The sequence below is a fragment of the Mytilus edulis genome, chromosome 2, assembly GCF_963676685.1.
Source record: "Mytilus edulis chromosome 2, xbMytEdul2.2, whole genome shotgun sequence".
Lineage (NCBI taxonomy): Eukaryota > Metazoa > Mollusca > Bivalvia > Mytilida > Mytilidae > Mytilus > Mytilus edulis.
In genome coordinates, this window is record NC_092345.1 from 24,465,725 (window position 1) to 24,491,932 (window position 26,208).

A 26,208-nucleotide genomic window follows, 5' to 3' on the forward strand; every position below is an offset into this window, starting at 1 on the left:
TGGCACCCGTCGTGTTGCTTATGAGATAACAAATCCGGTAAATAGTCTAATTTGGGAGGTAACATTTATGAAAGGGAAGAGGGGATTGTAGTTACGACGTAAGGAACATCTCATGTACATCGTATTTTACTTGTATTACTCTCCCTCATGTATAATATATCTTAAACGGAATTAATATTTTAGTAAAAAAGGACTGCAATCTTTTCACAGTCGCATTCCGCTTTTTTCATTGTGAACATTTAGATGTATGAGTCATCCATGGAATACTGTACATGTTTCAAATAGCGATTAACTCATTTGTAAAATGACCTTCCATTACTTTGCATTTTATTGAAACCTTGCTACAATATTTCAGTGTGCCTTATTTATCGTGACTACCCGTCAGTCTTTTTCAAACTTGTGGACACATATTCATCAAACTTAATACTTACATTAATTATGTATAAGGCTCAGTATATGTTTGTAATGTTACTAGTACATATTCTTCCTATATGTTTTTCAACAATTTTCTACAAAAGACTCGTCAGTGACGCTCGCATCTCAAACAGTCAAAAATGCCAAATAAAGTACGAAGTTGAAGAGCATTGAGAACCAAAATTCCTAAACGTTTTGCCAAATACAGCTAAGGTAATCTATTCCTGTGGTAGAAAAGCCTTAGTATTTCAAAAATTCAAAGTTTTGTTAACAGTTAATTTATAATTATAACATATCAATGATAACTCAAGTCAACACAGAACAGTGGGATTTCCAGTGACACTAGAACAATAGAAAAGTGACTCTTCTTATGAAAGAGATATAAAAGGTCAATTTTTTTTTATCTTATCGCTGTTAATATTAGAAAATATGAAAACAACAAAAAAACAAACAAAAACTCGTTATATTTAGTGCAATTGGTTCGGTACTGGCAAAAATCTATGTATATATTGTCATTCCATTTTAAAATCTTTGTTTTCCTTCTTATACTAAATTCTCAGCTTCTCGTGTAATAGTCCTTCGAAGTATTATATTGTTTTGACTTTCCAACTCGTTTGTTATTTCTTTTAAATCGCGCTATGAAATCAATCAAATCCTGTCACATCCGGATATTAAAATATGATACATATTGGCATTCGGATAGACTACTAGATAAAGTTAATGATGAGATTATAGCCAGTCGTTATTGAGTCTTTGATATTAAATAATAACATAAATGAAAAGAATCTGATTATTAACAACACATTGTTTATCTTCCCTTTGTGCCAATACCATATTTTACATAGCGGTTACATCCATAGGGTTTACAAGGAATAGTTTTTTTCTGGTGGTAACTTGTAAATAAACGTCATTTCCCTTCAGGCAAGTTCTTGAAAAGGGAATTCACTTTAGAAATTAAAATTTAAGAAGCAATTAATATAATGTGATATTTTTTTTTTTCATATTACAGGTGTGTTAGTACAACTCTTAGGTGAGTACCCAAACATAACATTTATCGACATCCATAACACCCAGCTTAGACCGGATCAATTTCAAGTTTATCGGAATACAACTGTTGCCTTTATTTAATAAATTAGCTGTATGTCATTACACATTTTTCATGTATAAGTAACAGCACTGGTTAATGGAGGTGAATTTTGTCATGTTTATACGGAAATATTTTTGTTGTGGAGATTTATACCCTGCAACGTCAATCCTGTGTGTTTATGTTTATGTATTGTGTCGGACTGATGAGTTAAGCCCTTTTCCATTGATTTTATATTGTTTCTTCATATATATGGTGTACTGGTACTGTCCTACAATAGGTGAGAATAAAATGGAGTTGGGCTCCTGCTAACATGTTTAACAGCGCTACATTCTGTATTGCCTGTCTAAAGTCAGGAGCCTGTAATTCAGTGGTTGTCAAAATGTCTTAAAATAGAATTAATTTGCTGCTGAATAACCAAATAATTAAAATATCCTGAAACCTATGTAATTATGTATATATATATAAATATATAATATATCTATAATACTAAAATTGCGAGGTCCAATTTGTCAGCCGTCATCACGTAAAAACGATGAATCAAAGAATTCAACTTTATATATAACTAATATAGTACAATGGTGTTGATTAAAAATTACACCACTCTAGACCCATTTGTTTTCCACGTAATTAATATTGCCAATAATTAAGAAGTTCCGGATCGAGTCCGACACTGATACCAATAGTATATTCACCTGTTACATATTACCTTATCTGTACGTTACGCATCTGACAGGCGCACCTCTAAACAGTGTATTTAGAATTTTGTTGTATATTGTTGAGTAAAAATTCTCCATTCCAGGCCCTTTTGTTTTCCAAATTATTAATATTACCAGTAATTGATAGGTTCCAGGTCGACGGGTTAAAACAGACCGACACTGATACCAATAGTATATTCACCTGTTACATATTACCTTATCTGTACGTTCCGCATCTGACAGGCGCACCTCCAAACAGTGTATTTAGAATTTTGCTGTATACTGTTGAGTAAAAATTCTCCATTCCAGGCCCTTTTGTTTTCCAAATTATTAATATTACCAATACTTGATAGGTTCCAGGTCGACGGGTTCAAACAGAAAGATTTTGAAAGCAGAGAAAACTGTGCACCTTATACATGTTATAATCGGCATGACTTTATCAGATGACAATACCAATACTAAAATAAGACATACGCAAAGTTATATATCAGTCATGAACCCGCGATATCACGGGTGTGTTCTAGTATTATATAAAAGTACGTCTGAGCCAGTGACAACTCTACAACAGATTTATTCATCCGATCCCAAGCAGTGATGGTGATACATAGCTGTTTACATTATGTATATACAACTCTTCTAAACATCAACCCAACAAAGTTAGATCTGTAAATTTGCTTTCGCAAATTTTTTGTTCTTCCCTCGCCGGGATTCAAACCCATGCTACTGAGACATATATCGTGACACCAAATCGCCTGCACTGTAGCTGTCTTTTGGAAAATGTTGTTTGTGCTGTATTTAGACCCTTCTACAGCGAAATTTGTTTTACATGCATACGTATAAAAATTGCGGTTTTTATCCAACGCAATCATAGGTTTGAACGTAGTTTTCAATTTAGACTCGTTTATATATATATAATAATAATTCACTGTTGTACAATGTATAGGATGTCATTATTGATATGTTTTACGAAATGCATATGGCTACTGTAAATTTAGAAATTGTTACTTTTTTGTTTCTTCTGACCAATGTATTTTTTTTATCGCATTTATATAAACCTGATGTTCAGATCCCGTGGAGTTGGAATCGCCCTGCCGCTAGATGGAGGTTCATTAAAAGAGGGACGAAAGATACCAGAGGGACAGTCAAACTCATAAATCAAAAATAAACTGACAACGCCATGGCTTAAAAAGAAAAAGACAAACAGACAAACAAAAGTGCACATGACACAACATAGAAAACTAAAGAATATTCAACACGAACCCACCAAAAACTAGGGGTGATCTCAGGTGCTCCGGTAGGGTAAGCAGATCCTGCACCACATGTGTTACCTTGACCATCATTCCGTCTTTCCGTCCTTTTATCTTTTCGTTCGTATGTCCCATTTTCGTTTGAAAAGCAATCTTGAGCGGGGACATGCGTGCCCTCGGACGCATTCTTCTTTTATTTTATCAATGAAATGCAATAAATAAAAATACAAATCTTCTATACTGATCTTCGATGCATATACCAGCATAGGTAATTGGGGATGTAATCTATTTAAAAGTGCAGGATACTTTAATTATTTTTTTCTCAATGCTTGTTTGTTAAAAAGATACGGCATTACCATAAAAATGTCTATGGATACTGAAACCCATAACCATGTTATTCTAATTACTGTATATATATATATATGAGTTTATTTTATAACCATGATTACTATAAATACTATTTTGTTCTTTCTTTTATCCTGCGAACGATTTTTTTAAGATCTGGGTAATAAAAACATAGAGAACAAGATATCATTTGTACAAAAAAGTTTGCATATTTATTGTCACTTGTGATTTTAGTTTCACTCTTTATCCTTAGTACTTAAGAATCACTGGTGATGACGGAATTCCTTTCAATCATAATTATGCGCATAGGGAAAATACCGAAGACCTGAAACTTACCACATGAACATTGTTTCTTTTCAACCTTTATAGCAGGTTGATAATGTTAAATTATATTTCATATTTCAGGAAATACACACGCAGTTTGTAATCATCCGTCAACTAGTAAGTACACACATATCAGTATAACGTTTAAATAAAAAAAAATCCAAATACATTTTTCAGTAAAGTAATTGAAACTTCAGCCAAAAAAGACGAAATGCCAGTACGTATTCCGAAAAATGCTAATGTATAGTTTTTTTTAGTTTCGGACTTTCAAGGTTGCAGAAAACAATGAACCGCTATATGTAAAGTTAAAAATTGCCTTAACTGGTCCCTTGATTTACTTTGTCTTCATTATATTACAAAGACAGTGTAAACAAGCAATGACAAAAACCAATAAATGAATTTTTGATTTATTCGAATACTAAGGATTTTCTCATCCCAGGCATAGATTACCTAAGCCGTATTTGGCATAACTTTCTGTTATTTTGGGACTTCAATGCTTTTCAACTTAGTACTTGTTTTTGTCTTTCTAACTTTTTTGATATGAGCGTCACTGAAGAGTCTTATGTAGACGAAACGCGCGTCTGGCGTATTAAATTTTATAAGCCTGGTACCTTTGATAACTATTTTGTACAATTCTGTGAACGTTAAATAGAATACAAGGTTGGAAAATTCAGGGAAAATATAATAATAAAAATTTGCTGTATGGTAAATAGAAAATGATTATATATCAATATAAGTTTTTTTTTCAATTTAGGATCAATTTGTAGAGACAATAATCTACAGTTAGATATTAGACATGAAATCTGTTTTCTAAAGAAGACATACACAAATGGTGGCATAACTTATGAAAGAGGAGGAACAAATGAAACTGTGTGTATGAAAAATGCTGCTTACAGCTCATTGAGGAATCCGGACTGCAAATTACCATCACCGCCAATGAATACTGTGTGCTATGATTGCTGTACTGCATATTGCCCGGACAGTCGGTTCTGTAACGAACCGAATGCTATAAATCCTATCTATATACCATCATACATGCAGACAGGTATTACTTATAGACTTATTCATTTTTGGAATCGCATGAGATTTTAACACATGTTTTTCTGAATTGCGATCGATTGCCTTTGAAACAGAATGCTATTTTTTTCAAGTTTACTATAAAAAGTAATTATACAGAAATATTAAAATCACTGAGACCTTTCCGACAATATATGCGTACTTTTGTTTTATATACAGCTGACTGAACTTCTTCATTTTAATACTTGATTATTCTTTAAGGTTTGAAGTAAAATTTCATCTTATCCAGATATTATTCTAATCAGAGTTTAAAATATATTTAAATATAACAGAAATAATTAAATATGAAATGGAATGTCAAACTTAATTGATTGATTAGAAATATGAGTTGAAAGACAATAGAGACATATAAATAGAAAGTGTCAGTGCAACAATTTCACATAAGACAAGAGAAATACTATAAGGACATATTATTTCAAACGGGTCATCACATTCAAATTTGTAAGATGATGTTTGATTGCAGAATCGTTATTATGTACAATGTATAAGATGCGATCCGTTTCAGTTTTGTTCAAACATCAGTTTATCTGTTTTTCTTTCCACTTACAACGTAAATATGTACAACAATGTAGCAAGTCATTTCGTACCTTGACCATTTCGTACCTCTGCCATTATGATTACGTACCTAAAATTACCATTTCGTACCCATGTACATATATAAAGTAGCGAAGCTTGGTAATAAAATTTGTAATAACGATTCTTTTTATTTGAATTCTTTTTTTAATTGTGTACTTTCAAAAATATTGAAAAGTAAAATTGATCTTTGAAACAAAAACTTTTGGCAGAAAAAAGTGAATTTTTATTGTTTGACATGAAATATATAAGAAGACATTTAATGTCAAACGGTATCAAATTTATAAGTAGAAACAAAACAAATTTGAAAATATTTCCTTAAAGATGTATTTGAAAAGAACATATACAAATTATTTCGATTACTATAGGAGAAGGGTGGCAATATTTCTTAATTAAAAAAAAAACACGAAGCGACAGAAACATGAAAGGAAAATTTTAAATCAACCCAAAAGAAAATCATCAAGGGGCACTGAAATATATTACAATAAACAACAATTGAAGTGCTACTGCTTAGAGATTCATATATGGATGAATATTCGTCGTTTATATCGTACTCTTAATTTCAAATGTGCTATGTATTAAACCCTTCAAGCAATGTGCGAGTTTTATATTAATTTGACTACATATGACAATAGGAAGTTCAGGACAACTCACAACTGCAGCCCTAACCACATCCAAGCCAACTACGCGAACGACCATACCAACCACTACTACACATATTCCAACAACTACACCAACTACAACAACAGCACCAACTACAACACAAACAACGACACCAACAACGACGCCAACGCCAACAACACCAACAACAACTACTGCGCCAACGATCCCTACAACTTTGCCAACAACGACCCCTACAACCTTGCCAACAACGACCCCTACAACCTTGGCAACAACTACGCCGATCCCTACCACTTTACCAACTACGCCAACTACTACAACTACAGTTACAACTTTTACATCTACAACTCCAACTACAGTCATAACAACTGCAGCAGCAGGTCAGCTTTATATTTTATTTTCTGTTATTATTGATCTGTTTTCACTCCAAACAAATACTATAACTCGTAGTTGTTAAGTACATAATAGTCGCAACATTGTAATCGGTGAAACAAAGCAAAAACAAAACCAACTATAATTTATGAAAAATAATATAAAATGGTGCAGATGGTTTTTAAAGGAAGCAATTGTTTGTGGAATTTAATTTCGGGATACAATTCCTAAGAGTGAGAACTTAAGTTAAAAAACACATATATATATAATTTATAATGTAAACTGTTATCAAAATTTCAAAAGTAATAAAATCGCAATACTAAGTACAATTCTATTATGGCATGTAACATTTCCTTTCGCTTGTGAAATAAGCACTCGCGTTAGTATTATCTCCCTGTCTGACATTCTTTAATCTTCAATTTTACAGTAAACGGTACGAAATGTTTGGTGTGTACAGAAGATCAGAGTACTGCTTGTTCTTCTATGGATTATACTGTGTGTAGTGGGGATAGACCTTATTGTCTCAATGAAATCGTATATCAAAATGGTAATTGGACAAAAACTCTTCATAGGTAAATAATGGTTTATAGACTAAAAAACTCAAAGGCGTTTTAGGCATAAGAAAACAAACGCCTTGGAAAAAAACTCAATCTGTTTTTTAAAGGCTCAATTTGTTCATGATCAAAGAAACTGACTTTCCCAAACTGGTATAGTTTTTTACATAGACATCTGTCAAATTGAACGACAACTTAAAAAAGTTATAAGATAAGAGATGTGATTTAAGTGGGGCAATTATTAACAAGAGTCCAAATTATTAAATAGTCATCATTTATACCAGTAAAAGTCTTATCTGTCTTTTTTTGCAATGCCAAACTTGTTCCAAATTTCACATTTGGTCAAGTTTCAGGTTCAGTAAATATACATGGTCGATAGTTTTTGAATTTGGAGACGTGTTATGATCAGACACTTGACATGTCAATATATTTTATAGGAGTAACACGATCGGTGTCACATGTAGAGCCGGATCCGCATACCATTCCAAACCACATTAGATCACCACTGGTTTTTAAAAGAGTTCGTTGTGTTTTGTATAAAGATATTAGACTGTCGGTTGTTTTTCGGTTTTGGCATGGCGATGTTAGGTTGTCATCGACTTATTACTTTAATGATCCTTTTTGGTATTTACATTCATACTTTCATAATCATAATGTTATTTATTCATTCCCATTTTAATATTTTTGTCGATAATCATCAATTCTAAAGTTAATTGTTTGAAGCAAGACTAAAATGATTCTCTTAAGGATTATGTATCCTTGTGTTGATTCAATGCTAAACATGTGGAAATTTTATAGAAAATCAACAGCCTTTCCACTTGTAATCACCTATTTGACAATTCAGTGCCTGATATATAGTGGATTATTGCATGCAGTGCTAGCAATGTTTTCCTTAAAACAAGTTTATGATGTTAGATATTAGTTAAAACAAATATAAATATAGACCAATTCAAGTACACTTTCGAGGATGCACTCGACTTAAGTGACTCAGCACGAGGTTTTGTGCATTTTAAAGGTTAAGTAAGACTTTTTGTAAACAACAAACGCTAGCACATCATAGAAAAATTAGTGAGTAATCTATGTTTAAATTTTTATAACAGAATTCTCGGTTTTAAAGTCTGTGGATTTTCTACAAAAATCTGGTTTTATTTACCACAAAGTCTCCTTTTACCATTAAATGCAACAAAACAACGAACATTATGCTTTCCACGAAGTTTCCCCTTGGTATATGTACAAATTGGTCCATCTTTGTTAATCATTTTCTCTGCTGTTTTGATACAATTGCAGTTTGAAAATTTTGTAACTTAATTGCTACAGAAGGGATCATAAACCTTAACGGTTTTGGTATAGTTTGTTCTGTGATTGCACGTGACCATGTCTTCTTTTATTGCTTATGACTGCAGTCGAGGTCATATATAAAGTACGACAAACAATATAAAAGTGTATGATCGTATTATTTCATGTATCCAGCTTTAGGACTTTGAGGTTCCTTTCTGTAACTTCGATTATTTGTATACTGTTTAATAGTTTTATTTGCACTGGCTTGTTGTTTTGTTATCGACTATGCTTTTGTGTTTTACATTACATCTTTTCACTTAAAGATATGAATAAAAGGAGATAATGATTAATTGTAAATGAGACAGCTATCCACTAAAAAAGTTTAAATGAAATGAATCAATGCAATTATAAACAATGCGAAATCATCAAACGGTATAGTCTGATATTAAAAGGCCCCGAAAAGAAAAATATGAAACAATTCAATTGAGAAAACTAACAGCCTATTTATAACTAAACATTTTTTTTTTAAAGTTTGTTAAACTCAAGATATTTTTTCTAAAGATGTGCAAGTAGAGTAGAGTGTTATTGGGATTACTGGATTGGCACTGGTAACGGAACTGACTGTATTCAGAACGGAGTGTGTACATACTGTTGTCAGGGACCAGATGGTAAACCTTGTAATGCGAGGACGGAAAAGCCAACAAACTTAACAAACTTTGGTCAAACTCAAAACCGAGGTATGTATCAAGTTAAACAATATCATTCAAATAAAGTTCTACCAAGAGGATCAGAGTTTTACGTCGTTTAGAACCCAACAAAAACACCTAGAAGTCAACTGGGCTTCAACAGTAGAATAAGGTTTATATAATATGCAAGTCTTTAATCCGCCTTAGAATTTACTTAGAGACTACATAAAAGACCTGCATTCATACAAAACAATCTTTAAAGGAAAAAAAGTAAGAAAAACAGTGGATTAAGATATGAAAAAAGACAACCGTTAATAAAAAGTAAAATCACAAAAATACCGAACTCCGATGAAAATTCAATACGGAAAGTCCCCAATCAAACTGCAAAATCAAAAATCAAACGAATGTATAACAAGCGTCAAATTCCCTACTTGGTGAAGGCATTTTCTTAAGTAGAAAATAGTGTATTAAAACCTGGTTTTATAGCTAGCTAAACATCTCACTTGTATGACAGTCGTATCAAATTTCATTATATTATCGATGATGCGTGAACAAAACAAACAGACATTATAGTTAAACATGTCAAAAATACAGCAGTCAACATTGTGTTATAATCTTAATCACAAAAAAAAACCAAAAAACAAATATGTAACAAGGAAGCACAAAATGGCATATACCAGAGAACAATAACACAATGACGGGATGTATAAAAATAGAGCCACATCAGATATGTAACCTGACTAGCGAAATGCCTATCAACATGCGTTTCTTTGGATGTCAAACGTCTCCCTTTTTACTCAAAATCGTTTGACCATCATTAAGGGGGAAATACTTTACTTAAAAAACCCAACAAAAACAACACAACCGTTACAGTTGAATTGATTACAAAAATCACAAATGACTCACAAATAAAAACAAAATAGTATCTTACTGCGTAAAAAATGATTGCAGTTACTTTAAGCTAGTTCGATTTTTTTAAACTTATTGATATCACACACTAATACACACAAATATATGTGGCTATAAATTGATATATGAATACATTTATTTAGATGTTTTTCCCAATTTATAGTTTGGTTTTCGATGTTGATGATATAAATTTGATTAATGTTGCCTAATACGTTGAGATAATTGATATATTTCCAATGTTTAATGTTGCCCAGCTTTCTGTTAAACTGTTTAGACTCGAGTGTCACTGACGAGTCTTTTGAGGACAAAATCATCGTCTGAAAAACAAAGTTATAAGCCTGGTATCTTTGATGTGTTTATTTACCGATTCTGTAACCGATTGTGTTTTTTTTTGATTTTTTGCAGCTTATAAATGTGCTGTAACCGGTCCACAAAATAGTAATACGATACAAGATTGTCCTCCTTCGGAAAGATTCTGTCTCAATGATGTGTATTATGACACAGTTCCCAATACTAACAACCTCATCACGAGGGACGTAAGAAGGTTCAGTATTGACTTTTGGTACTTTCCATTACAGACGAATCATACATATATATCAAGATCCTTGTACAACAAATACAACAAAGAGAAAAACAATCTTTCAGTCGCATTATTCGCATTAATAAAAACCTCGCATTAATTTCTGAATTAACAGTATACAATGTATATGTTCCGGACCGTATAAGTATTTGGACCGTACGCGTACGGTCTGGACCGTGTGCGTACTTTTTCAAAATACTCATACGGTCGGACCGCACGCGTACGGTCTGATTAATATCATTAAGAAGTTGCTTAAGTTTATAGGTTACAAATGCATGTAAAGTTCATGTACAGATCAACATAACTTAACTCTCAAATTAATATGGAAAAGTTCAATTGTAATTGGAATAAAAGCGTTATTTGTTAACTAATAAAAAAATTCACGCTTATTAAATCTATTAATATCTTGTATTTAGTATGTCGATCAGTAATACATTAATTGAATTATGATCATAGAAATTTACGATATCGGAAGTTAACATGATGTGGGACGACAATTTTAGAATATTAGAAACTTTACAAAAAAATGCAAATGCAAAGGAACATGAATGAACTGCAAACATGTAAATGTAAAAAATATATCATTAATTGTGGTAGTAAGTGTCACCTTGGGCGAGAGTACCAAAATAGTATTCAGATATACAATTAAACAAATATTTAATGTCAATTGTTCATTTTATCCATCTAAAAGTAATTGTAATGATAACAATTTATAAAACTAAAAATAAAGATTCATCATTGTGATAAATGGTTATCTCGTACTGGACCATACGCGTATACTCATACGGTCCGACCGTACGCGTATGGTCGGACCGTACGAGTATACGTATACGGTGCAGACCGTACGCGTACGGTCCAAATACTCATATGGTCTGGAACATATAAGTCACGTGGTAAGACAAGATTCAATTGCATATTGGCTTTTGATGTATACATGATCACTTGACATAACTTACCAACGTAATTATATATATAATGTATAGAAGTTTCACTTGTAAATCTTCTAATCCTTTCAGAGCACCAGTTTATGGTGGGGTTCGTTTAAGTATATAATGCATTCATTATGTTACACACATGATATTTTTTAGATGTGCATCCCAAGAGCAGTGTAAAGGAAAGTGGTTACAGTCGAGAAAAACTGACGCCTGTTTGACAGGGAACATGACAGGTGTCGATGCTTCCAAAACAGAAAATAGTCTTCTTTGTCATTATTGCTGTGAATCCAATGCAACCACTCCATGTAATCTACATCCGAAACCAGACCAAATAAAACTATTTATACAACCAACAACAATGCCTATCGTTTCAACGTCACTTCCTGTAGTTTCAACTTCACTCCCTGCTGTTTCAAGTATATGTACGTATACCCCACTTTCGAGTTTGTCCGTCATTGAAGAAAATGTGAAAATAATTCTGGTATGCTTTTGTGTTAGGAAACCTCACGCCAAACAGTGACAAAAAAGTGAGGGTATTTCCATCATTATTGGAATTTAGAACACTCGACTCGAAATTGAGGTCATTTGAATAACAGTTTTGTAAAATATGTGTTTTAATCGGCAAAACATGTCACGTCCTACGAAATTTACTATTACTTTGATTTGAAGCATTAACTTATTTGGACAAATTATTGAAAAACACACATATGTTGCACCTTTAAAAAGAAGAACCATGCGTTCCTGTTGTTTTAAACTTCTTAATATTACATTCCTTTACATGTACGTGTTGTTATCGTTCATGCACTGTTTCATAATCTAAAGCAATAGATAGAATAAAAATTTGTGCACACCGAAACTAAAATGAAACTCTGCCATTTCTAGTATTTCAATTGTTTTTAAGACGATATTCACCAATCACAGAATTTGAAGGTACGCTTTTGTAAATATTACTTATCCTTTTTACATTATGTAACATATCTATCAATTTAAAAAAGATTATTAAAAAGAACCGTTAAAAGACAATCCCGAGTTGTAGCCGAACTGGCATTACTGCCACCAAAAGAAAACCCAATATCGACACAAAGACAAACACCAGTCTATTATCAAAACACTCTTCAGACATAAATAGTGAGTAACTTAATTCCTTTACAAATGTATAACCATTACTAAATATATTTTCCAGTCCTTACAAATGCTACAACGATTATGACTACAAATGCTACAACGATTTCTACAACGATTTATACTACAGGTAAGAATTTTTCGAAAATACTTAGTCTATCCAAATTATTTTGACAAAGAATTTCTCTCAAGCCGGTGCTAGGGGTTGTTTAAACGTGCAGTGAGGTGAGCGTTCTAGCTCCATGTTAATGGGACATTGAGATGAAAAATTGCCTTTGGTGTGATTTTTTTTGTTGTGCTTGTACTGATTTTATTGTCATGGATAGATATCTTATATCCTTATAATCATATCACACAATGAAAAGTATTCTCAATTACAACATAGAATAATTGCCAGACTGTTCATTTGATATTGCACGCATAAAGCCAACGTGTCATGCAAATATGTGCTGGTAAACTGATCTAACCTCAAATTAAGTTAAGCTTGATGAACTTGATATCACGTACAATAAGCTAACACATTTTAAGTAACTTAGTTTTCTCCAATATGAAATCAGCCACGTTAAGTTATTTTTTTAGGAAAAGGGGAGAACATTTTAGACTTGAAAATCATTGCCGGAAATGATTTTGGATTGAGTAGGATACTTCCCCAAATCAATTTGCACAACTGTTGAAATAAAGATATCTGACAACTAGACTCGGATGTCACTGAGTTCAAATGTTTGCATTGTGCACTTTTTATGGAAAGATAAGTTGCAAGATGCATGATCATGCCATATCTGCATGACTGTAAATTACCGAAGGTCTGGGGTTCTAACAGGGTACTCTGGATTCCTTTACAAATAAAACTGACCGTCACGAAAATGAACAATAGTGCTTAAATTGGCGTTTAGAAGCAATCTATCAATTTAAACTCAAGAAAATAAAAAATAACCTATTGAGAATAGTGACGTTAATTAGTATTGGTCATTTGGTTTCATGAAATAGTACTATGTATTAGAATAATAAAAAGTTTCTTTATCTAAACACAAGAAAAATTTGTGCTTTTCTTAGATAATGTCGACGTATTCAAAGTGTTATATTCTTTTTACAGCAGTTCCTACAACTCCTACAACACCTGCAACACCTACAACCCCAAAAGGTAAGCAGTTCTAGTTTCTGTTCATAAAAGAAATTTTTGCAGGAAACAATGTTTTACAGCATCACCAAAATATTTATTTTGTAGACAATTCCTGATGAATCACACTGATTTCAATCTAAATAATCGCCTTTTAAAATTAAAAAAAAAATTCTATGTAGAAACATTTTATGCAAATGGTTAAATTATTAAAGGTAAAATCACGAGTCATGTCGTCTATTTATTTATGATAATAGTAGATATTGCATGACTTTAATTCCACGTTTGATTTTTTTTCATCTGTCGTTTACAGCTAAAGTCTATTGTCACCAGTGTGGTGATACGTCAAATGGTATACCATGCAGCAGCCGACAGGTTACTACGTCACAACCAAAAGAATGTAATGGCGCGTATCAGTATTGTATGACAGATATCATTCAGGATTCAAATGGAAATGCAGATGTTTATAAAAGGTCTGTATTCACATTTTAGTTGTTGGTGTGACATTGATTTTTTGTTTTTTGTTTTTAGTGTCTAACTTGACAACAAAAAATGTTTTCAAATGACCAATTTGAAATTTATATCTCAGACTTTTGACTTTTGACTATTTAGATTGAAATCTCCATTGTCGCCATTTAAATGAAAATTTATGTGTAAAACCAGCATTAATGTGATGATTATGCATAACATAAACTATACTTTATTTAAGAATTGAATGCATCTTTTTGTAACTTCATTCTAAAAATGTGCGCACGGTCAACGCTTTTACAACCATATGAAGTTACAACAAGAAGCATTCAATACTTATAATTACATTTTTAGCTAAGTGAGCTTTTCCCATCACTTTGCGTCCGTCGTCCGTCGTCGTTAACTTTTACAAAAATCTTCTCCTCTATAACTACTGGTCCAAATTAAACCAAACTTGGCCACAATCATCATTGCGGTATCTAGTTTAAAAACTGTGTCCGGTGACCCGGCCAACCAACCAAGATGGCCGCCATGGCTAAAAATAGAACATAGGGGTAAAATGCAGTTTTTGGCTTATAACTCAATAACCAAAGCATTTAAAGCAAATCTGACAGGGTGAAATTGTTTATCAGGTCAAAATCTATCTGCCCTGAAATTTTCAAATGAATCGGACAACCCTTTGTTGGGCTGATGCCCCTAAATTGGTAATTTTAAGGAAATTTTACTGTTTTTGGTTATTATCTTGAATATTATTATACATGTAAATAGAGATCAACTGTTAACAGCAATAATGTTCAGCAAAGTTAGATTTACAAATAAGTCAACATGACCGAAATGGTCAGTTGACCCCTTTAGGAGTTATTGCCCTTTATAGTAAATTTTTAACCATTTTTCGTAAATCTTAGTAATCTTTTACAAAAATCTTCTCCTCTGAAACTACTGGGCCAAATTAATCCAAACCTGGCCACAATCATCTTTTGGGTATCTAGTTTAAAAATGTGTCCGGTGACTCAGCCATCCAACCAAGATGGCCGCCATGGCTAAAAATAGAACATAGGGGTAAAATGCAGTTTTTGGCTTATAACTCAAAAACCAAAGCATTTAGAGCAAATCTGACATGGGTAAAATTGTTTATCAGGTCAAAATCTATCTGCCCTGAAATTTCAAATGAATCGGACGACCCGTTGTTGGGTTGATGCCCCTAAATTGGTAATTTTAAGGAAATTTTACTGTTTTGGGTTATTATCTTGAATATTATTATAGATAGAGATAAACTTTAAACAGCAATAATGTACAGCAAAGTAAGATTTACAAATAAGTCAACATGACTGAAATGATGAATTGACCCCCTAAGGAGTTATTGTCCTTTATAGTCAATTTTTAACAATTTTTATAAAATTTGTAAATTTTTACTAACATTTTCCACTGAAACTACTGGGCCAAGTTCATTATAGATAGAGATAACTGTAAGCAGCAAGAATGTTCACTAAAGTAAGACGTACAAACACATCACCATTACCAAAACACAATTGTGTCATGAATCCACCTGCTTCCTTTGTTTAATATTCACATAGACCAAGGTGAGCGACACAGGCTCTTTAGAGCCTCTAGTTTTTTTTTAGCTAGGATCATGAAAACACGGTTTTTATCTAGTTTTTATTTAATTCACCTGCGCACTTTATTGTGGGACCTCGTGTCATCATGAATGATAAATTCTATTGTGTAATTCAAGTTGACTAAGGAATAACGCGAGATGTGCAGTTAGCCAATCAGAATAACGTATTATAATCAAACATACATCTTATGTAATTATAAATCTATTGTAAAAATAAGAAATTGTAAAACAAATATATATTGCTGATGTAGTTATATTGGTAAGTATATATAAGGAGTTCAATTTTTTTTTTTGTAAAGTTGCTTTTAAAAATTTGACTTACAAAAATTTTATGCAATTCAATTTTTTTTTTATAATTATAGGTGTGTCACAGACCATATATGCAGAAAAGAATGGATAGTAGAATCGGCTGATGAGGATTATTGTAAAAGATACGGAGTTGTTACAAATCCATCCGCTTTCAATTGTCATTTTTGTTGCACAAGTGATGGTTGCAACTCTGGACTTGTACCTAATTCAACCACGTGGTATAAGCTGCATAATTGAAAGACATGAAATGGTCTACACGATTGACAAAAATCTCACTTTTAAATAAAAAAAAAATCCCGGATTTGTAAAGGTATTCACAGATACAAGTATTAGGTGTTAGATGCATTGTTAACAACTATTTGTGTAATAACAAATTTGAAGTTGGTTTAAAAAATATTGGGTGCAACGGCCGTAAAAAATTATTAAACTAGTAGCTCCCTTAAGGGGGTAGACCTTGGTTAAGGGAGATAACTCTGTAAATCAGTTAAGTGTTTGTTAAAGACAAGTTCATCAATGTATTTTAAGCATTTACCTGAAACAGATTGAAAATAATCTATGTACCCTAGAAGCTTAGAATATATTTTTGAAAATGGTTGACACAAACGTACTGATGATTTTAAGAGTTATTTCCCATAACCTAGGTCTACCTCCTTAAACCACAATGATGTTAACAATTTCACCCGATATTAACTTTATAAACAGCTAACAGTTTTAATCGAATTAATCTCTCTACATCATGAATAACGCGCATTATTTACAAACTATGTTGCCATTGAACCTCGTACTCATTCAAAATCTTTGTAATTTTTTCTGTATCCTCAGTTAAGTAAGCAATGTTGATAGATGAATTCATTAATTTCGTTTTAAAGGATGGTGAGTCAAGGATAATGAGTCATTAAAATCTATACCTAGATACATCATACTTTAAAAGAGGGATGAAAGATACCAGAGGGACAGTCAAACTCATAAATCGAAAATAAGCTGACAACGACATGGCTAAAAATGAAAAAAAGACAAACAGACAAACAATAGTACACATGACACAACATAGAAAACTAAAGAATAAGCAACACGAACCCCACAAAAGACTAGGGGTGGTCTCAGGTGCTCCGGAAGGGTAAGCAGATTCTGCTCCATATGTGGCACCCGTCGTGTTGCTTGTGTGATAACAAATCCGGTAAATAGTCTAATAAAATGCACACCAACTGTGTATAGTATCTAAATACTACTGCACTATCTATTTAACTTCAATTTTTATTGCAATACAATCATTTAAAAAGGATTTGTGACATTGACAGACTAGGAACATATAAGCATTTTGAAAATGAATGCAAACATTCTCAAGAAGACAAAAAACAAATCCATCTATTTATCGGTATTGTTACACAATCTTTCAGACTCATATATATATATATATATATATATATAATCCATTGGAAATAAAATCACAACTAAATTCGCGAAGAAAGGAGACGAAAGATACCAAAGGAACATTCAAACTCATAATTCAAAAACAAGCCGACAACTCCATGACAAAAACAACATAAAACAAACAACAGTACAGTACAAAAAACACAACAACAGAAAAAAAACTTATGAGAGCGAGTAACACGAACTACACTAAAACATCGCGGATGATCTCGAGGTTCGAGAGTAAGCAGCCTCACAGCTGGTACCTGTCGTGTTACTCGTGTAAGTACAAACCCGGTCAAAATTTTCATTCGGTTGGTCATGTGCGAGGAGGAGAGGAAAGGAATTGTTGAAATATTTTATCATTTTAAATTGACTTAAAGGCTTTGTTATTTTAGTTTTTTTCTGTGTGGTGTTTTTAGTCTGGTGTTCATCTTTTCCATGTAATTCTTTTGGTCACGGTAATGTCTGTTTTCTTCTACTTGTCCCTTTAGTATCTCCTATGTCTGTTATAACCCCTAAAATACCCTTTTCCTTTTTAACTATGTTTTGGTGATTTCTTCTCCTTTCTGCTGGTTAAAAAAGAAAAATATTCTTGGTTCTACGTTGCACTTTTTTGTATACATCCTTCCTTTACAGAGTACACACAAACAGTTGTGCAAATTTGAGAAAAAAAAATTATACAGCAGATTTGCTATATAATTAATGTATGAAAAGGACACATAATTTCGATTATAGATAACATTTAGATTTGGTATTCATGTACAATCTTTTACAAATTGTGACTTGAATGGAGAGTCTCATTGGCACTGATACCACATCTTATTATATCTACATAAATAAATAAGTAAAACACTCTTTCTGCAATAACAAGAATCAAAGTGCCTTTCCATGTTTCCCGTATTTTTTCAAATATTTTTTAATGGCAAACATTTCAGAAATTTCTTCAGATAAAAACATCCAAAAATAGTTTTAAATGTTGCAAAACTTCAAAGAGTTTACCTTGGAATAACATGGTATCTAAGCAAGCCGTTTTAACCACATTTAAAGTCACAATGAATATGTTCTTAGCCGATCATGAAGGATGGATGACGGGGTAAAGGAACAAAATATTTTTTTCATCTCTCATGTATCTCTCATGTCTTTGTTGTTTGTGTCTTAAAGTTTGTTTAATACAGGGGAGGGATACGTTTTGTTTTAATTTTACTGTGGAAGGTTTGCAGTTTTCATGCTATTTTCAATAATTGTTCATTTTGTTATTCTAAGTAGGAGATTAAGTCTACGAAAAAATCATGATGCCAGAATCCAGATCTTGAAGTGTCTGCTTAATTAACAATTTATTGTAGATCCATGCCTTTAAGATTGAGACCTATGAAAAAGCAATCTTCTAGATTTTTTGTTACATGGACATCAGTTCTAAAATACATTTACAATTATTGCAATTATCGTACTACAGATGATGACAACTTAATAAATAAGTTTATATAAAGCAATGATGATAGTATACCTTTTATTGACCAAACAAATTTATAAATGGTCAAACAAAAGTGTAAATATATCAAATCGTAAGTAGAACATGGGGTCTTCCATGGGTTGACGTGCCTTCTCAAGTGTACATTTTTAACTGTTTCTACTTTAAGGAACCCCAAAAGGAGCAGATTTTTAAAAGAAGATTATTTCTTTCCAGATTTAATAACATTCACACCTACTTTTGTTCTGAGCTTAGATTTTCTAAACAAATAATTGTTTGGTAATCTTTTCTTATTATTTAATCTTTTCTTATGATTCAATTTAATTAGTATTTAATACTGATAGATCTGTGTCAAGTAGGTTTATAAAATATACTAGAGAGGCATAGCGATTAAAAGTTAAAATAAGAGGAAAAGTTAAGAATGGAGAGCGTTTGATACGTTTATACTAAGGTAAAGTTGTATATTTGAGAAAAAAATGTTTCTAAATATTTCATTTACGAATAAGATAGAAAAACGAGACATTTTTTGTAGTCTGAAAGGGTAATATTTGTATAATACCTCAGAACCATATTAAGCATAAGTTTAGTGTACACATCATGTATTTTACCTTATTAGGTCAGAAGTTAAAAATATTTTGAAGAAAACTTTTTATATGCAAAAATTCTAAAAAAACTAATTAGATTCCTTTTGATTTTTGTCTGTTCATGTTTCTATCCAATTTACGTACACTCCGTGACACTGAAAGTAAAAAAAAATTCAAAACCACAAAGCAACACTGAAGCTTATGCAGAAGACGAAAAACTAATGAACGTTTTAAAAATAATAAGAATTCTATCGGTAATGGAAAGGGAATTGTCTGGAACATTTTTAAACTTACTTGATTCTTTCAACTGAATCATTTATTCATTTGTAGTTTTTAGTTTAATTGTTGGTAAAAAAAAAATCAAGTCGTTGGTTTTCTCCTCTTATATCTGACTAAACGGAAATGGTCGTACTGTATCCTATGGGTGCATACATTTGGTACATGCATATAGTTGCAATGGTTGTTTCATTGGCAATATTTCTATTTATAGTTTCACTGATAAAGTTATAAAGGGAGAGGTTAAATTTTCCAATGCTGCAATCGATTCCTATCAAATATTGGTAAAATTTATTTTAGTTATAGCGTATTCATTTCTGAAATATATAAAGTTTATTTTTGTGAAAAATTGTTTTATCAGAAAGTAGGGATTGGTTGACGTGTTTCAACCAACGCTTGCTTTATTTTTTTGGTACATATAGGATCATATAGCTACTACAGCGGATTCCATTGAGTGTGCAGCGAAAGGTAATATCTTTGGTTAGCTTGCTTGTTAGCTGAACCGTGAAGTCATTGTTAGGTTAGGTAAACTACCCTACTTTAAGAATAGACTAGTCCAACAGAAAACTAATCGGTCTGTCTGTTGGACTGTGCTACTTCGAAGGGAGGTAGTATGCCTGACCTAATAATGACTTCACGGTTCAGCTTACAAACAAGCTAACCAGAGATATTACCTTTCGCTACACACTCAATGGAATCCACTGTAAATATAAATAGTTTCTACTGAAAGAACAAGAAGAGTACCGAACAGACAGCTTTAAATAACATATAAAAAAAATCGAAAAGACCAAGATCTATAAAAATCTATAAAGATCTAGATATGTATTCGAGTTCAGACACCACACAACATGTAAAGCTTGAGCAATAAATACGCCCATAATTCTGTGTTGCCTTCAATCTTGCGTCAGAAAACCAAATAATATCCCGCTCCGTATATAAATGCCACCCGTCGGTTTATTATATCCGGTGAATTCGCCATGTTTTATAATTCACTAGTCATTTATGTCGTTAGATAAACGGCTTATGGTAACTACTACCCATACTTGGTTCTATTATAGCGGATACTTATTGATTGTATAATAATCAGCAATGCTAATCTGACTATTTACCAAATATTACACATTGAACTTTCGTCGCGGGACGTTTGCGCTTTTTCACAGGACATTTTCCCAATAATATTCGTAACGCTGACACTGACAAGTCAAAGTACGAGGATAATCACTAAAGACCAATGATCAATTGTTTTCTGTGTAGTCTTTGCGTTGATCGTTTTGTGTTCTTCCTTCCTCATTTGACAATGATTGTATCTGTCTTTCTTCGAATCATGGGTTTTGATTGCACCTAGTTTTTCTTCTTTCTTTTTTGTTCGTTTTTCTAAGGGCAGACACAAACATTAAAATTCGCACCATTGTATTTTTTATTTTTTTTTATTTTTGTAGATCTGATCATGTCGTTATGTTGTCTTAAAACACGAGACCTATCATGGCAAGACCATAGCATCAATATTGAATTAATATTGGCACCAAGAAAGACCAATTTACTATCAAAACAACACATATCACTAGGTTCCAAATGTGAAGATGAGGTTACCAGATACGAACTGAAACAGAACACATTCCTGAAACACTTACAACTGGAAAAGCATCATCTTGGTCAAAAAGCTACCGACTACTATATATTGAAAGCTAAACGTTTTCTGGATAATTTTCCTGTCGACCTGCGAAAAGAAATCCTGAATCGTCGATCTTTTTCAGATGCACTGAATAAAATAAGGGATGAAGTATTAGAAAACCAAAAGAGGGCACAATCTGAACCTTTACCCAACAGATCAGGATCATACAGAAGAAAATCGGATACTAATGATACTAAGTTCCCACAGTTGAGTAGTCAGATCAAAAAGAAAAACCCAGACCCTAAAAGAGGGGATTTTACTTATATTACAGAAGTCCCTGAAAGAAATAACGAATTGCCACCAGTTATAATAGAAGTAGACAAAACTCGTCCTGAAAAACCCTCTTTGAGAAGATCTAACACAGAATATATATCCATGAGAAGAACAGAGTCTGGCAAATCTAACTCACATTCTGCAAGTTCGGACTCACGTCGTCCAAAGTTGACAAGACAAAAATCTGTAAGGTTTGAAAACGATAACGAACCATTAGAGAAAAAAGCTACTCTACAAGAAAAGGTCAAAGAATTCATTAAAGAGCAAGAATACTTCAACTCACAAGTTCAACACAATCACCAAGTAAACAAGACAGGAAACGAAAATGAAAATGACAAAGAGAAATTAGTCAGTGCTTTTGACAATTTCTGTAAGATGCAGAACAATAAATCTCAGCTACATAAGCTGGTAAAATTAGCATCGAAATTCAAAGTGAGCAACTCTAGCATGACAAATTCAGTTAGACAATATAAATCATCCCGTTCATATCAGACAATCCATAACGTGTCGTGAAAAAAGAAATTTGAAATGTTACACGTACACATATAGCTTAGTGTTTTTTTTAAATATCTTATTTTGGGATTTTTGCCTCTACATATAATATTTATATAATAGTATATCTATTTTTATAGTCGTTTTGTGACTGCTGTTACTAACTTTGTATTATTAAAATATATGTCACTTTGTAATTTATTTTTGTACATTTGAGCATCACTTTTTCCACCTCATCGTTGATGCAATTTTCACTTGTGTTTTTTTTTTTTTAATATTTTCATCATGGAACTTTGAAAGTATCAAGCTCACGACCAAACATCAATGAGAAATTGTGTAGCCATTTAAAAAAGATATTAACATGTACAGCCCCTAAGATTTACTAGAACAATTTGAAGATGCCGAACAATAGGGTGAATCAAGCTGCTCGCTCGCTAGCTGTGATGCAAATTGGATCGACCGGGAAGCTTGGAAGTCATATTTTAAAAGCGCGAATGTTGGGTAAGGAAAGGATAGAAAGACCAAATGAACACCTTTCAGATTTGATCTTGCTTTTGGACGAGTGACTTCAGCGTAAACTATTTTTCTTTCCATCACACTTGAGGTTGTTTTTAATTTGCGTTAAACAATTAATGCACCATTTATACCAAATATTTTTGAATATGATTTCAGCGTGCTATCTTTAATCAAACATTTTTGTTGTATAATATAATAAACTACAAAGGATAATTTGCTCAGAATTAATAACCCATTTATTATATTGAAGTACTTATATCATGATAACGAACAACCTTGATGGTATGTATATGCTTCGTATGTTTTAGGAAGATGATAATAACCTTAAATATATAAAAATAAGGAGTTGCTGTATGATAGCAGATGGGAAAACTATATATTATATATATATAGAATGAAATTCAAAACAGTGTGGCTGTGGCCATTGATTGACACATTAAATTCATCCATTGACTGGGACAATTTAGTTGAACGTTTGTATGTAACGACCACTGCTCACTATGTACTTTTTAAAGACACTTAAACTATGGGGTCACCAAAGGTCCTCAACACCTTAATAAAGTAATTCGAAAAATTAATCAGGAATAACACGATGTTTTGATTTATATCAATTGTATAACTCAAAACATTAAGGTTATTCCTGATTAATTTTTCGAATTATTTTTATAATTAAAGGCGTTAAGAAACCTTTGGTGACACCACAATTTAAATGTATATCGTAGGTACGTCGTGAACAGTGGTCGTTACAGACACACGTTCACGTAAATTGTCCCAGTCAATGGATGAATTTAATGTGTCAATCAATGGCCACAGCCACACTGTTTTGAATTTCATTCTATTTACGTTAGCAACTAAAGGTCACCATATGGTCTTCAACAATACAATGAGCAAAACCTATTCTGTATAGTCAACAGTAAAAGGTCACGACATGACAAAGTTTGAAACAATTCAGGCGAAAAAATCAACGGCCCGATCCATAACAATTCAGTTAGATAAATATAAATATGGACCAAAGGCCTTCAACAATGGGGAAAATTCATACCATTTAGTCGGCTATAAAAGTTCAGACATGAAAATGTGAAAAAAATCAAAATGCCTTTGCCAGAGAGTTTAAGAAGAGCAAAATTAAGAATTCAAATGGGTACTGTGTCAAAGAGACAACAACCCGACCAAAGAACAGAAAACAGCCATAGGCCACCAATGGGTCTTGAACACAGCGAGAAAATCCCGCACCCGGAGTCGGGCTTTAGCTGGCTCCTAAGCAAACTTGTGTTCTAGTTCAGTGGAAATGGACGTCATACTGAACTCCAAGACATTTAAATATATGACATGTTATGCATGCACGCTGAAGATGTATACCATGTCGATGCTTCCAGCTTTATTTATTTTCGACCTAATACTCTCAGATAGTTTCTATATTTTCCTAGTTTGTCTGTTGATACTAGGCGGTTTCGAGATATGAAGTAAATGATGGTTGGGCGCGACCCATATCATGTAAAAAAAAACATTGTGTCGATTTTGAAGTTTAGCATGTCCGCATGGACCGATTCATATTTTTGTCTAAAAGAACTAAAAATAATTTATTTATTAGTTGTAGTTTGCTTTGAATAACATTTCAGTTACTGCGAGTACTCTGATTGCGGTTCTTTGTTTCTATTGAGTTTTATGGCATTTGTTTTGTGACTCCTACCGATCCTTGAGTTTAGCCAATTGCAACTTTTTTTACAGTATGTTCTTATTTTGTGATATAACGCCACTGTTTCCGGTTAGGTGAGGGTTGTCTTGAGCGTTCACAAACATGTTTATCTGAGACAACGTGGGGCAAAATGACATACAAATATAAAGTAAGAAATATTTTATTTGGCAAAAGTACAAAATTGTACGGCCACGGCTTGACAAAGAATGGGACTGCCAAGAAACATAATTGGCAAGTCCCTAGTATATATAATTAAACCTTATAGTCCATTCCTTATTCCTTATTTCCACATTATTGTCCATTCCTTATTCCTTATTTCCACATTATTGTCCATTCCTTATTCCTTATTTCCACATTATTGTCCATTCCTTATTCCTTATTTCCACATTATTCTTATTCCTTATTTCCACCTTATTGTTATTCCTTATAATGTCATTTCCTTATATATCAATATAATATCCTTATTAACATTATTGCTTCCAAAATATATCGGATGCTAGCCCTGGAAAACAGAAGCTCAGCGGATACATAATTCCATTATAAGAAGCATAATATATTTGTGTCACTATTTTCGCCACTAGGTCGAATTCAGTGGCTATGCCAAGTGTTATTGGACACTGAGTTCGACCACTGCCACAAATGCGGTATCGTCACAACACACCCGACGTGACCGTACTTTTAAATTACCATACATATATTTATATTAAAATTACCCTGTAATGAAATAAGAAAAAAACAATTGCCCAAATCAAATAAATTAACACCGTCAGATGTGAACATACCGGGATTATTCTATGATATTTCAGGCTATTTTATGTAACACCCCCTCAATTGTATACATAGCCAAGCGACAAAGTTGTTCATTCTTGTGGCTGCTATATTCATTACTTGTTGGTTTTTAACATATCACCGATTCAAAATGAAACTGAATCCATTATTCCTACATGTATTGAAACTTTACTTAGAACACATGAAAACTGGTCATGTACCATGACCATAGTGATCCGTTTTTGAGATTGGGATAACATTAATATTAGCAAAATTTTGCAACGTCATCTTTCTTTACAGTTAGCTGCCCTATAAACCCTTTTAATTTGTTGAGTGACATATTAGCAATAAATATAGTTACGTGCAATAAAAGTGCCTTAAGTGGTGACCAAATGATATCATAATTATACAATTTACGGAACGCTGCGAAAGCCACTAAACCTGTACGATATGTCTCTTTAGTATTTGATGTTGGTAATGAATCTGCCGCTGGATCTATGCTTCTGAATCTTTCCTACTGTTTACGAAAAATTGTATCTGAGTTGAGCCGTCCTTCGATAAAGCATGCTATAAATTGTATATTATACACCATTGTCTGCAATACGAACAGTCGAACCTACTGCATAACTTGTGTCGATTTTGAAGACTTTTTATTTAAAATAGCGACCAAAGAACAGGTATCTGTGTGAAACATAATTTGGTTTGTCCCTCAATTTGAACGT

General features: G+C 32.6%; 2 protein-coding genes and 1 long non-coding RNA gene across 3 annotated transcripts; all 3 read left to right on the forward strand.

The window, feature by feature from the left end:
* The first annotated feature begins 1,416 nt into the window (after nt 1-1,416).
* On the forward strand, nt 1,417-5,085 carry LOC139511798 (uncharacterized). Its single transcript, XR_011662094.1, has 3 exons — nt 1,417-1,444; nt 4,194-4,229; nt 4,867-5,085. It is a non-coding gene; the product is annotated as an uncharacterized lncRNA (long non-coding RNA).
* A 1,302-nt stretch (nt 5,086-6,387) lies between these two features.
* LOC139510771 (integumentary mucin C.1-like) lies at nt 6,388-16,765 on the forward strand. The gene is made up of 9 exons (XM_071297301.1): nt 6,388-6,763; nt 7,183-7,327; nt 9,149-9,324; nt 10,588-10,726; nt 11,851-12,119; nt 12,881-12,932; nt 13,908-13,960; nt 14,250-14,409; nt 16,382-16,765. Exons 1-9 carry the CDS (start codon nt 6,388-6,390, stop codon nt 16,563-16,565), a joined length of 1,554 nt encoding a protein of 517 aa, XP_071153402.1. The 3' UTR covers nt 16,566-16,765.
* Nucleotides 16,766-21,512: 4,747 nt separating this feature from the next.
* On the forward strand, nt 21,513-22,685 carry LOC139510522 (uncharacterized). The gene has a single exon (XM_071297093.1). It carries the CDS (start codon nt 21,517-21,519, stop codon nt 22,525-22,527), a length of 1,011 nt encoding a protein of 336 aa, XP_071153194.1. The 5' UTR covers nt 21,513-21,516; the 3' UTR covers nt 22,528-22,685.
* Nucleotides 22,686-26,208: the final 3,523 nt, after the last annotated feature.